Source organism: Thunnus albacares, chromosome 12 (genome assembly GCF_914725855.1).
Source record: "Thunnus albacares chromosome 12, fThuAlb1.1, whole genome shotgun sequence".
Lineage (NCBI taxonomy): Eukaryota > Metazoa > Chordata > Actinopteri > Scombriformes > Scombridae > Thunnus > Thunnus albacares.
The window spans coordinates 30,405,329-30,419,780 of record NC_058117.1 but is presented as its reverse complement, the minus strand read 5'-3'; the positions used below and the strand labels follow the sequence as shown (position 1 = coordinate 30,419,780).

The 14,452-nt window shown below is 35.1% G+C and overlaps 1 protein-coding gene across 1 annotated transcript; it reads left to right on the top strand.

The window, feature by feature from the left end:
- The first annotated feature begins 5,940 nt into the window (after nt 1-5,940).
- LOC122993761 (immunoglobulin lambda-1 light chain-like) lies at nt 5,941-13,845 on the top strand. Its single transcript, XM_044368178.1, has 6 exons — nt 5,941-6,022; nt 8,113-8,292; nt 8,385-8,704; nt 11,160-11,205; nt 12,669-12,977; nt 13,088-13,845. The coding sequence occupies exons 2-6, from the start codon at nt 8,250-8,252 to the stop codon at nt 13,252-13,254; spliced, it is 885 nt and encodes a 294-aa protein (XP_044224113.1). The 5' UTR covers nt 5,941-6,022; nt 8,113-8,249; the 3' UTR covers nt 13,255-13,845.
- Nucleotides 13,846-14,452: the final 607 nt, after the last annotated feature.

Here is a 14,452-nt window from a genome sequence, read left to right as displayed (position 1 = left end):
ACTTTGTTCACACCAACATACGTATATGTGTATATGTGCACTTGTATTTTTGCTAAATGAGAAACATTTCTTTGCTCTCTTCATTAAAAATGAACAGGAGAGGTTGTTTTTTTTCTTTTTTTACATACATCTGATGTTTATGTTGTTTTGTAAATACATATCACATATGCTTGTTTGTGTTTGGTATTCAATAAAAATAGTATCAAAATTATTACAAAAAGTATTATTAGTATTATCTATTAGGACTATTACTATTCAACTATTTTATTTTGATCTATTTGTTTAAACTTATTGAGTAATGTATTTGTGAACTCAGTACAGACTGTGGGACCTGAGCAGACTGCAGGAGTTTGAACGTCTCCCTTAATTTAATAATGTCAGTTTCTCAGCTCTGAGTTTAGGATTTCAGCTGCTTCTCTCACACATTAATAACACAGATTAAAACTGAGACAGCGAGCGCTGAATTCATACTGAAGTTCCTGGAACGATACTTTAACCAGAGTCGATGGTTTTAACCAACATTGTGTTAATAAAATGAAAGACCACAGTGAACAGTGTGGAGGCTGCTGAGCAGAAAACCACACGGCCCGTCTGCTGGAAGTGTTGATTCGCTGTCAGCAGTTTTATATGAGTCCTAATAACCACTGAGAACAGATTCACACCTGCTGCTGTACACTCATCAACTTCCCTCCCTCTCATTTGTCATGTGGGTCTTTTCTCTTGTTGTCTGTAAACCTTTTTTCCACTGAGCCCTCCACCCACACAGTCAAACTGAGCCCAGCCACCAACAAAGGCCACACATCTGGAGGTCTTGTCACTTTTTCTTTTTTGGAGTTTTTAGCAAAGGTGCACTTTACAGCAGGGGAGGAATGTAATAAAGTACAATTGTGAGGTATTTTACATGAGTATTTCCATTTTATGCTTTTTTTATACATCCACTCCACTGCATTTCAGAGGGAGATATTTTACTTTCTACTCCACTACATTTACTTCACAGCTATAGGTACTAATTATGTATAGATAAAATGTATAATTGTATATCTTAATCCATATTTAATATAAATAAAATTGGTATATGAAATCAACATGATATCAAATATATAATGTCAAAAATATTTTAGAAAGTGTTTGGTAGAAAATATAATGAATCAGATAATTTACGTGTTGTAATTTAATTAATTTTATATTATTATATTATATTTTATTGACATATCTCAACATGTTGTGGTAATTGTGTTTTATATAAAAGCTAAAACTCTTTAAAAAGTTGTTAAAAGTATTGATGTATTGTGTGTCTGATTAGAGTAAAGTATATGCTGGTAAATATACTTCATATAAAACACTATAATCATTTAGAATTGTAATATAAATATAGTATATTTTAAGCAAGTAATAAAACTGTACTTTATATTTTACTGAGACAAATTTTACCTTATTATATTTTATTTTGATTTTATTTTATTATATTTAACATATCCAAACATATTGTGGTAATTTGCTTTTATGTAAAAGCTAAAACTCTTATTTTAAAATGAATGATTAAAGTATATTGTGGTAAATACATTTTATATAAACCATTATAATCATTAGCAAATGTATTTTATATGAGGCTGTTATGCCATCATATATTTTCAATTTTACAAATTCTGTTTTATTATATTAGAAATCAATGTTGTGGTAAATATTGATAAAGTGTTAAATGATGTTTTAATCTTTATATATGACATATGATGAGCTTCCATGATGCTTTAGTTTGATATGATTATTGATACAGTGTCCAGTAGATGATGTTTGTGGTGTATTGATGAGTAGTTTAGTGATCATGTAGTTTCCAGGATCAGACTGAATGCAGTGCAGTGCTGTAAGCTGCTGTTGACTGTGTGAATGTGTGTCTGTGCTGCTTGTTGCTGCTGTCAAACTTCAGATGAGCAGGTAGTGAAGCCCGTGGTGAGCGTGTACCCAGCAGCATCCAGAGCCTACCTGGAGGGGAAGAGCTCCCTGCTGTGTCTGGCCTCAGCCATGTCTCCTCCTGTGGTCCAGTTCTCCTGGAAAAGACAGAAGAAGAACGGCCCGCTGGAGGATCTGCCCCCTGCTGAGGGAGAGCAGCTGGAGCTCAGAGAGCCGGGACGCACCGTCGCCATCAGGGTGGTTGATCGGGATGCTCTCTACACATATAAATACCGCTGCTCCGTCAGGCACGAGTGGGGAACAGTGGAGGCCCAAACAGAACAAGGTAATGAAGGCTTGGTGACTGTGTTCAGCAGTGATTCAGCTTCATCTGGAGATGCTGTCAGAGAGAGCAGAGGAGCAGAGCACTGACATTTGTTTTTTTTCTGTTTCAGAGGTTTCTGCTCTTCCTCCACCTGTCCCGTCTCAGTACCAGGTGAAGCTGCTCTGTGTGCTGTACACAGTGCTGATAGTGAAGAGTCTGGTGTACTGCTGTGGAATCTCTCTGCTGATGATCCTCAGAAACAAGGGACCGTCCACCAACTGCACACATGCTGACTGACTGTTTTCTGCTCGCCTTTACTCACCATCACATCTCATCAATTCATCTCATTTATCACTTTGATCAGTGTTCAGAAATGTCAGTAATGATGTGTTTTGTTTGGTTTTACATTTTCTCATTGAAAACAATTAAGACACAGTTGTCCTGAAAACATAAATACATGTATAAACATATACAGTATCTTTGCAGTTACTAAGTATACATTCTGTAGAATATTAATATCTTGATGCTCTAGTTTAATTCCACTTTTAATCGTGACTTGTGTAATAGTGTAAAATGAAGTTGAATCATTAGCTACCTGGTAGATATTTAAGTGCTTACAGTATTTTTTCTTTCTTGTGTATTTTCTTTTTAATACATTATGCAGAGGGTGGCAGGTTTATCAAAGTCATTCAGAGCAACATTCTCAATAAACTGAAACATCACAGTTTCTGTCTTTTATAATCGTCCATGTTTTCATTGATCGCAGTTTGGCTTCAAATAATGTAAATCATCGGACACAGAATCCACTATATTGGCCAAGTTTGTTGATACCTACAAGTAATTTGACTCTTGTCGTCAGTAGATCTCAGTAAACTTTTACATAGTGCTGAAAACAAATATACAGGAAGATACAAAGAAAAGTTTACAGCTAAACAGAAACAACAAAGTAAAGAGAAGCAAACATAAACATAAAGTTATTAAATACAAGCAAGTAGGTGTGGTGTGCCAAGAGGTTGGTAACATCTTGTAATATAGTTTCAGTGTGGATGTACGACTCTACGCTGATGAAACTGTTGTTTACACACATGAAGAAACAGCAGAGAGCTGCTTTGAAGAGCTGCTATAAAAATGATCACACAGAGGCTTGATTAGTCTGCACTGAAGCCTGAATGTTGTCAAAATGATGGATGTGTTTTTTGATTTCTTTCTAAAACACCAAAATACTGACAAAATTGATTGGTACATTTCCCTATAATATGATTATAAGAAAACTAAGTTCATTTAGATTTATACAACAGAAATAAATAGAAAAGTGATTCAGTGTAGAAAAGATGACTTGTTTGTCTCAGTGTGGTTTGTGTTCTGCTGCTCTGATTGATGATAACAAATGTAGGATGTATTTTTTTTAAACGTTGCAGAGAGGAAGTGAATGTTAAAGATGTTCTTACAGTGTGAATTTAAACACTCTGCAGGCAGAAACCTCAATTTAGAAGAAGATGAAAGGTTTCCGAAACACCACAATTTAAAAATTGGTTTGTTTTATTAATAAAAACAACTTCATAATAGAAACTGGTAATAAAACAAACAGCAACAAGAAATTAAAACAAATTTAACTATTTTAACTATTAAATTAGTACAAGTAATTATGTACAATATTAATAGTATTATTAATTTGGGTTTTGTTATATAATGAGTCATTTATTGTAATTAAGGTGGAATATGTGAGAAAATGAACTTTGTTCACACCAACATACGTATATGTGTATATGTGCACTTGTATTTTTGCTAAATGAGAAACATTTCTTTGCTCTCTTCATTAAAAATGAACAGGAGAGGTTGTTTTTTTTCTTTTTTTACATACATCTGATGTTTATGTTGTTTTGTAAATACATATCACATATGCTTGTTTGTGTTTGGTATTCAATAAAAATAGTATCAAAATTATTACAAAAAGTATTATTAGTATTATCTATTAGGACTATTACTATTCAACTATTTTATTTTGATCTATTTGTTTAAACTTATTGAGTAATGTATTTGTGAACTCAGTACAGACTGTGGGACCTGAGCAGACTGCAGGAGTTTGAACGTCTCCCTTAATTTAATAATGTCAGTTTCTCAGCTCTGAGTTTAGGATTTCAGCTGCTTCTCTCACACATTAATAACACAGATTAAAACTGAGACAGCGAGCGCTGAATTCATACTGAAGTTCCTGGAACGATACTTTAACCAGAGTCGATGGTTTTAACCAACATTGTGTTAATAAAATGAAAGACCACAGTGAACAGTGTGGAGGCTGCTGAGCAGAAAACCACACGGCCCGTCTGCTGGAAGTGTTGATTCGCTGTCAGCAGTTTTATATGAGTCCTAATAACCACTGAGAACAGATTCACACCTGCTGCTGTACACTCATCAACTTCCCTCCCTCTCATTTGTCATGTGGGTCTTTTCTCTTGTTGTCTGTAAACCTTTTTTCCACTGAGCCCTCCACCCACACAGTCAAACTGAGCCCAGCCACCAACAAAGGCCACACATCTGGAGGTCTTGTCACTTTTTCTTTTTTGGAGTTTTTAGCAAAGGTGCACTTTACAGCAGGGGAGGAATGTAATAAAGTACAATTGTGAGGTATTTTACATGAGTATTTCCATTTTATGCTTTTTTTATACATCCACTCCACTGCATTTCAGAGGGAGATATTTTACTTTCTACTCCACTACATTTACTTCACAGCTATAGGTACTAATTATTTTTCAGATTGAGATTTTACTAGTACATCTGATGATGTATTTTATATTTGAAATACATTTAGATCACTTGATAGAGATCTATTTTCACTTTGACATATAATTGTCTTTTCAGTGTACAAAAAGCCACATTAAATCCTCTTTGACTCCATGTTTTGAACAGTGAAACATGTTTTTCTCGCTGTAATCATTCCTCCTGTTCATACTGACCATTAGAAGATCCCTTCATAATGCACTTACAATGGAAGTGATGGAGGACAAAATCCACAGTCAAATCAAGTAGATATCTGTCAACGTTACAGTCTTTTTAGTGCCAAAGTCCCTCTTTTTGTTACTATACTTCCACTGCAGCTCAACAGGGAAACACTGTCCGAGGAAACACAAAGAGGGAATTTGATGCTAAAAAGACTGTAAATGTGTCAGATATCCACTTGATATGACTAACTCAGACTGATGAAGCCTCATATAAGCTTCACATCAACTTTTAAATGACTGTGTGGACACACTGTGGATTTTGGCCTCCATCACTTACATTGAAAACACATTTGAAGGATCTTTTAATATCCAGTATGAACAGGAGGAATGATTACAGCAAGGAAAACCTCTTTTACTGTTCACATGGACACCTAACTGATGTTTTAAGACACAATTAAATAATTATTAAGCTGTTCTTTGAGTCAGATATGCAAAAATAAATAATTATGTAATATTAAAATGAGAAAAATAGTCTATACAATGCATAACTTTGCATTCTTACTGTTTGTTTTAGAATTTTTATATTAGTATATAATATCAGAGAAAAAAAAACCTGAGCTACCACCAATTTAATTAAAAATAAAGTGTCTTAAGTCATTTGAAAGGGCTTTTACAGTGCTTCATTCTTTCTTTCAAGATCAGTATTATGTTGTTTTATCCACTAGATGTCACTGCTGTTTTGACAGCAGAATTAGAGGAAAAGCATCATGTTGCCATGGTGACCATAGATGGCATGGTTTTGTGTTTCCTCTGAATGACCACAGGGTGGCGGTCTTTCTCTTTGATTTTTAATTTGAGAACTCACCATGAGGTACAGTAACTACTCGGCCACAACACAGTTCAGTTCCTGTCTCAGTTAAATCCATCACACAGCCATAATGTACGCTTCATTTATTGTTGTTATGCCTATTTAAGACTGTAAATAGATGTTGTTGTTTGGTGATAAGTTTGCAACTTCTTGTCACTCTTCTATGACAAGATATTAAGATATTATCAGGACTTTAAGGGCCTTTCATTGGGAAAGATCAAATTGTTCAGAGTTAGTTCAAGTTAGAGTCAGTTCAGAGAAACATGGGAAATGTTTATATGATTTAAAAGCTTGGCAGCAGAACAAATATTTCTTAAAATAACATTAAATGTATCCCAGCTGATTATGAAGCTTCTTAAAGGAACAGTCTGGCTTTTGTCTGGTTTGGTTTCATGTATTATTCCATTAAAAGTAGATTTGAGAATAACTTTTCAGAAAGATCTAATTAAGCAAATACGCTGCTCTTTGTGTTAATGTAACGTGCCATGTTAGATCAAATTAGTTCAACTAATTCAAAATATAATTATTATTATTAGCAGTAGTATTAGTTTTAGTATTATTAATTACATACTGCATATACTGTTTACACTGAACATTTTCACACTCTGGTCAATATTTTGTACATTCCATTTCATTCTCTTCAATGTAAAATTTAAACCTGTAGCAGCTCTTCTTACTTAGAATATATTTGACATATTTTTTACTGTAAATTTCTTTCTTTTTTATGTTATTTAGGATTACTTAATTCTGTGTATATTTTTGACTGTTAGGCACCACAACACTGAGGTAAATTCCTTGTATGTACAAACCTGCTTGGCATTAAACCTGGTTCTTATTTTGATTTTGATAAAAGCAACTCCAAAATAGTTCATTAAATAATACATTTAAAATACTATTACTATTATAAATTTACAAAAAGCTGTTTTGTGTCAAACAAAGTTAAAATGAACTTCAGTTCAAAGATTCAGATTGCAACAAAAACAAAATGTACACAAGATTCAAATTGTAAATAAAAAAACTAAAAATGTATATTAAAAAATCTGCTCCAAAAAGTTTCACCTTGTACAAAAAGTGACAATAAATAAATAAATAATAGACCTTTTTATTCTTTTTACACCTTCTTTTTTGGGCATTTCTTTCCTTTAATTGACAGTTGAAAGTGCAGAGAGACAGGAAACAGGGCAGAGAGAGGGGCATGATAGCTGGAATCAAAATGCAGATGTTATGGTTTTGTGCAGTGGTTAGCACTGTCACCTCACAGAAAGAAGCTTCTGGCGTCAGACCTGCTGGCCGATCAAGGTTTTTCTGCGTGGAGTTTGCATAATCTCCCTGCAATGTTCCTTTTCCCCACACAGTCCAAAGTTCACTAAAAATAAACTAACTCTAAATTGCCTGTGAGTCTTAATAGTTGACTCTGTTTTAGCTCCCTTTTCCATCTGAAAAAGATAAGTAGATATACAGTACTGTATATTTAGATTTTAGGTACTAGTGTAAAGTGAGGATCTTTTAATGCCATGAATAACTTTTATTAATCAATTAACTTGATACAAAGTTGAGTAAACAGCAGAAAGCTAAAGCAAATCAATATTTGCTGTGTGCAGCTTTGCCTTTAAAACAGCAGCAGTTCTCCTCAGTTCACCTGCACACAGTTTTTCAGGCGTCTCAGCTGCTTCTGTGTCTTCATGTTAATCCCAGACTGACTCCATGATGTTGAATTCAGGACTCTGTGGGGGCTCTCTGTGTGTGTCTCCTCCTTCACTATAAAGTCATTTACAGTGTTTGTAAACTGGAGGCTTCAAGTTTCCACATCACACTTGTGTAAGTTGCATATTGGACCATGATTGACTCCAATCTAGTTGTGATGTCATAAATCCTGCTCGTAGGTGAAAGTGTTAAACTGAGATTTAAGGTGATACAGAGAAACTTTCAAAACAAACTCAAACATCTAACTGAAGGAAAAAGAGGGAAAACATATTTTTTAAGTTGAGGGGGACTTTAAGGTTATTAGTAACAATCTGCTTTTCAAATATAAATCAAAATGTCTACTATGAAAAGGTCTACTGTCAGACAGCAGCCTTATCTGTCCGCCGCAGGGGCTGATGGGAGGTTTGAGGAGCTGTTAGAAACCACGTGGCCCTCGTCTGATCTCACAGCTCGTCCTTGTTTGGCCTCAGCTGCATCAGAGCGCCACTTCTCCCCAGGTTCACCAGAGGAAACACCACTGCACAAAATGCTTTTCCTCCCAGCTGCTGCTCTGTGCTGTCTGTGTTCAGGTGAGTGTTTCCAGCCAATCAGGAGCCAACAAACTCAACCTTTAACAAACACTGTCACACTCACCTTCATTAGTGTGTCTGTTTCTCTACAGCGCTGGTTGCCATGGCAGCAGAGCTGATTCAGAAAGATTTAACATTGACCAGGAGAGCTGGTGAAACAGTCTCCTTCAGCTGTGGAGGAACTGACCAGTGTTACAGTGAACGCCCATTTGTGTACTGGTACCAGAAGAAAGACACAGAAACATTCACGTTTATTCTTGATATTGACATGAGGACTGGTAAAGATGATAGAAGGTCCAATCATCCTCAGAAAGATGATTTCTCATTTGTAAATAAAGGGAACGGCTGGGAGTTGTCGATCCAGACAGTTAAACTCTCACATTCAGCCACCTACTACTGCTCCTGTTTGAAGAGAGATACCCACAGAGAGAAACGATCCCTGCAGCCTGTACAAAAACCTTCAGATGAACAGATGTCAAACAGTGTTTGTGACAGGAAGAGAGCAGTAAACCACAGCCCAGGTTCACATATTTCACCTCCATCTCAGCCAGAGTCACAAACAAACTGAGCTGAGGACTAAATGTTTGTCTGTTGGTGTCAGGATTTTGATTTAAACATTATATTTCATTGATATTATTTATCAGCTATTTCAGCAGGTTTCCTGTTGTTCCACACAGTGAGATCAAAGGAGCAACACAGAAGCACAATGATACAACAAGATGAAGACAAACAAACAAACAACAATATAACACAGATAAAACAGACAAATAATGGAGAGATCAAAAGTGAAACTTTATTAACTTTTGATTTAATAACAAAATTAATAAATAGAAAAAGATGTTTGACAGAGTTGAAAGTTTGAGATGAAGATAAAAATGGTCTTCTTTGACCTGCTGCTGGAATAAAGTTCATTCCTCCTTCACAATAATAATCTGCTGTTAATGAAAACACTTCCTGTGTCTCTTTCACAATAAAAGCCTTCAGGCAGCATTCTTCACATCTCATCTCTGAGCAGATTTCAACAGATAATTTCACTTTAGTAAAAGATTCAACACAATTCTTGGATTTATGACAATTTCCCCTCAACAGAAATGTGGTAAATGTAAATGGATTTTGCTCTGTGAGCAGCTGAGACTGTCTTCACAAGAGAAACAACAGCAGACACTGTTTGTTTCTTTTAACACGACCACCATCATTTCCTAACTTTAACCACATGTTTATTATTGTAACCATGACGACGCAGCTCCCCTCATATTAACAAGGAAGTCATTTTAACCCAAACCATGATCTTTACCTAAACCTAACTAAACCTTAACTACAGATTCTGATGTTTACTGTCCATATTCTAAGACAAATGGCTTCACTACAGCATTTACTATTAGAAATTTAATCCTTTATGTGATTCAAAATGTTAAACAACAATTGATTGACAAGCAAACAAAAACTACGGCTCCTATGAAAATGTACCTGCATGGCAGCACAGGTACTAATGTCATCCTAACTTGGTTTAGTTCATAATACTCAACAAATCTCCTCAAATGTCAACTTTACAACTTTTGAACTGTAATCAACAGGAATATTTTATTTTAGTCCATCATTCTTATCTAAACATCTGGAGTGAACCACACAACATACTGTTGTAATGTTAAGTTGTAGTGAAGGATTTTACACCTGCATTTACAAATGTTTTGTCCACTAGTTTTCATCAGAAACAAGTAGTGACCAACACTGACACATCATCAGCTTTTAAGTTGATATGTTGAACTTGTTAGCAAACACTTGCTTATTTCCACATCCAGCAGTTACGGAGCAACATTATCATTCATTTGGAGTCGTGTTTCTGTCCACCTGGTGAATGAAAGTCCAATATTCACTCTCTTTTAGCTCTGTTTTTACTCTCTACCAACTCCTGAGGGAAATATCTGGCTCTTTAGCTGCTAAATGCTCCACTATGTTCACCAGCTAGTCTACAGCTAACTGTGTCTGTTTGCCGTTTGGTGCTGAGCAGGTAGTGTACAGTGGCTTTTTACAGCTTTTTCTCTGAAAACAGCTGCCTGCTGCGGCCCAAAACGACGCTATGAGAGCGCTGAGAGTGAACCAAAACAGTAAAGTTGCAGCCGGACAGATAAACAATGAGCTGAAACTCACTATAAAGCTCCGTAAAGCCGAGAGGAGCTGCAGAGTCACTGATAATTCTCTGTTGGTTCATCACTATGAGCCACGACCAACACATTACACACTGACAGATCATGGTTATTACAAAAATATTGATTATAACAGCTTCAAGTAATTTGCATCATTGCAAATGTCAGTTTGATTTTAAATGAGTTCTTAGTTGAGTTTAAATGTTGACCTGATGGTGGCGCTAGAGGAAAAGTCAGAGGATCAAAGTTATTATAATTCATCCTGAGGGGAACATGAATATTTCTACTAAATTACATGACAATCCATCCAATAGATGAAAAGATATTTCAGTCTGGACCAAACATGTCAACCTGCTGGTGGCGCTAGATTAAAAGTTAGAATCAATCAAGTCAAATAAATAATTGAATCCTCTGGGGACCGTGAACGTCTGCATAACATTTAATGAACAATCCATCCGTCCTTTGATCCACAATTAGATCCAATGGATCTGCACTTAAGTGGTGGACCGACCAACCGACTAACATTAGCATCCATATAGTCACACTGCTAATGTGGCTAAAATCAAATAAAAGAAGAGACAGTCATGTTGATATGAACATTAGAGAAACACATCATGGAGATGAAATATGATACTGGTTCATAATTTGGATTTGTTCACCTCAGCTGACACATTCAACAGCAGACAGGTTTTTGTCACAGTCTCATTCACTGTGGGAGCAAACAAGAACTACGACATCTTTGGCTCTGGAACTAAACTGTATGTAACAGGTAAGACTAAACTTTCATTTTCCTTCAGTTGTTTTATTGAACAAGTTGAAAATGTGTTTTTAGTTTTAGTTTCTGCTGCTTCAGGCTTTACATGTTAGTTTTTTCATATTTAGTAGAGAATTCTTGATGCAGCCATTCTTCCATAAAACAAATCAATAACTCCTGAAAAGAGCTTCAAATCTCACTGCACACCACAAGTTCTTCTTTATTTATGCATCACATCAAAGTTTGTTTACAGCCAAAAAGTCTGATATCAGTAATGTTACAAATAAACAGTATTTAATAATCTCACTGATTCAGCAGCAGCTCCTGTTTATTAAAAACAAGATGATATATGATGTGAAACATCATTTAATAAATGTTCCTAAATGTAATTTTAGAAGCAAATAGTGATAAATATATTGTGTGTTAAATATACAGTATATATTTGTAAATGGTAAAATGTATCTCATGATAATTGTGTGTTTATGATGATAAATATGTCTTTTGGTGGAAGATAAATTAATGCATGAAGGCAAACTCATTTTAAATGTGTGATGAAACTAAATATAATGTATAGATAAAATGTATAATTGTATATCTTAATCCATATTTAATATAAATAAAATTGTTATATGAAATCAACATGATATCAAATACATAATGTTAAAAATATTTTAGAAAGTGTTTGGTAGAAAATATAATGAATCAGATAATTTACATGTTGTCATTTAATTAATTTTATATTATTATATTATATTTTATTTACATATCTGAACATGTTGTGGTAATTGTGTTTTATATAAAAGCTAAAACTCTTTAAAAAGTTGTTAAAAGTATTGATGTATTGTGTGTCTGATTAGAGTAAAGTATATGCTGGTAAATATACTTCATATAAAACACTATAATCATTTAGAATTGTAATATAAATATAGTATATTTTAAGCAAGTAATAAAACTGTACTTTATATTTTACTGAGACAAATTTTACCTTATTATATTTTATTTTGATTTTATTTTATTATATTTGACATATCCAAACATATTGTGGTAATTTGCTTTTATGTAAAAGCTAAAACTCTTATTTTAAAATGAATAATTAAGGTATATTGTGGTAAATACATTTTATATAAACCATTATAATCATTAGCAAATGTATTTTATATGAGGCTGTTATGCCATCATATATTTTCAATTTTACAAATTCTGTTTTATTATATTAGAAATCAATGTTGTGGTAAATATTGATAAAGTGTTAAATGATGTTTTAATCTTTATATATGACATATGATGAGCTTCCATGATGCTTTAGTTTGATATGATTATTGATACAGTGTCCAGTAGATGATGTTTGTGGTGTACTGATGAGTAGTTTAGTGATCATGTAGTTTCCAGGATCAGACTGAATGCAGTGCAGTGCTGTAAGCTGCTGTTGACTGTGTGAATGTGTGTCTGTGCTGCTTGTTGCTGCTGTCAAACTTCAGATGAGCAGGTAGTGAAGCCCGTGGTGAGCGTGTACCCAGCAGCATCCAGAGCCCACCTGGAGGGGAAGAGCTCCCTGCTGTGTCTGGCCTCAGCCATGTCTCCTCCTGTGGTCCAGTTCTCCTGGAAAAGACAGAAGAAGAACGGCCCGCTGGAGGATCTGCCCCCTGCTGAGGGAGAGCAGCTGGAGCTCAGAGAGCCGGGACGCACCGTCGCCATCAGGGTGGTTGATCGGGATGCTCTCTACACATATAAATACCGCTGCTCCGTCAGGCACGAGTGGGGAACAGTGGAGGCCCAAACAGAACAAGGTAATGAAGGCTTGGTGACTGTGTTCAGCAGTGATTCAGCTTCATCTGGAGACGCTGTCAGAGAGAGCAGAGGAGCAGAGCACTGACATTTGTTTTTTTTTCTGTTTCAGAGGTTTCTGCTCTTCCTCCACCTGTCCCGTCTCAGTACCAGGTGAAGCTGCTCTGTGTGCTGTACACAGTGCTGATAGTGAAGAGTCTGGTGTACTGCTGTGGACTCTCTCTGCTGATGATCCTCAGAAACAAGGGACCGTCCACCAACTGCACACATGCTGACTGACTGTTTTCTGCTCACCTTTTCTCACCATCACATCTCATCAATTCATCTCATTTATCACTTTGATCAGTGTTCACAAATGTCAGTAATGATGTGTTGTGGTTGGTTTTACATTTTCTCATTGAAAACAGTTAAGACACAGTTGTCCTAAAAACATAAATACATATATAAACATATACAGTATCTTTGCAGTTACTAAGTATACATTCTGTAGAATATTAATATCTTGATGCTCTAGTTTAATTCCACTTTTAATCGTGACTTGTGTAATAGTGTAAAATGAAGTTGAATCATTAGCTACCTGGTAGATATTTAAGTGCTTACAGTATTTTTTCTTTCTTGTGTATTTTCTTTTTAATACATTATGCAGAGGGTGGCAGGTTTATCAAAGTCATTCAGAGTAACATTCTCAATAAACTGAAACATCACAGTTTCTGTCTTTTATAATCGTCCATGTTTTCATTGATCTCAGTTTGGCTTCAAATAATGTAAATCATCGGACACAGAATCCACTATATTGGCCAAGTTTGTTGATACCTACAAGTAATTTGACTCTTGTCGTCAGTAGATCTCAGTAAACTTTCACATAGTGCTGAAAACAAATATACAGGAAGATACAAAGAAAAGTTTACAGCTAAACAGAAACAACAAAGTAAAGAGAAGCAAACATAAACATAAAGTTATTAAATACAAGCAAGTAGGTGTGGTGTGCCAACAGGTTGGTATCATCTTGTAATATAGTTTCAGTGTGGATGTATGACTCTACGCTGATGAAACTGTTGTTTACACACATGAACAAACAGCAGAGAGCTGCTTTGAAGAGCTGCTATAAAAATGATCACACAGTGGCTTGATTAGTCTGCACTGAAGCCTGAATGTTGTCAAAATGATGGGTGTGTTTTTTGATTTCTTTCAAAATCACCAAAATACTGATTAGCTCTTGCAGTTTTATCAAGACAAAATTGATTGGTACATTACCATATAATATGATTATAAGAAAACTAAGTTTATTTAGATTTATACAACAGAAAGAAATAGAAAAGTGATTCAGTGTAGAAAAGATGACTTGTTTGTCTCAGTGTGGTTTGTGTTCTGCTGCTCTGATTGATGATAACAAATGTAGGATGTATTTTTTTAAACGTTGCAGAGAAGAAGTGAATGTTAAAAATGTTCTTACAGTGTGAATTTAAACACTCTGCAG

Bases quoted from the DNA above. Each gene is read 5' to 3' on its own strand.
- LOC122993761 (XM_044368178.1), top strand. From the start codon at position 8,250: ATGCTTTTCCTCCCAGCTGCTGCTCTGTGCTGTCTGTGTTCAG. The intron at 8,293-8,384 runs GTGAGTGTTTCC...GTTTCTCTACAG, and splicing joins TCTGTGCTGTCTGTGTTCAG to CGCTGGTTGCCATGGCAGCA. The intron at 11,206-12,668 runs GTAAGACTAAAC...GTCAAACTTCAG, and splicing joins AACTAAACTGTATGTAACAG to ATGAGCAGGTAGTGAAGCCC.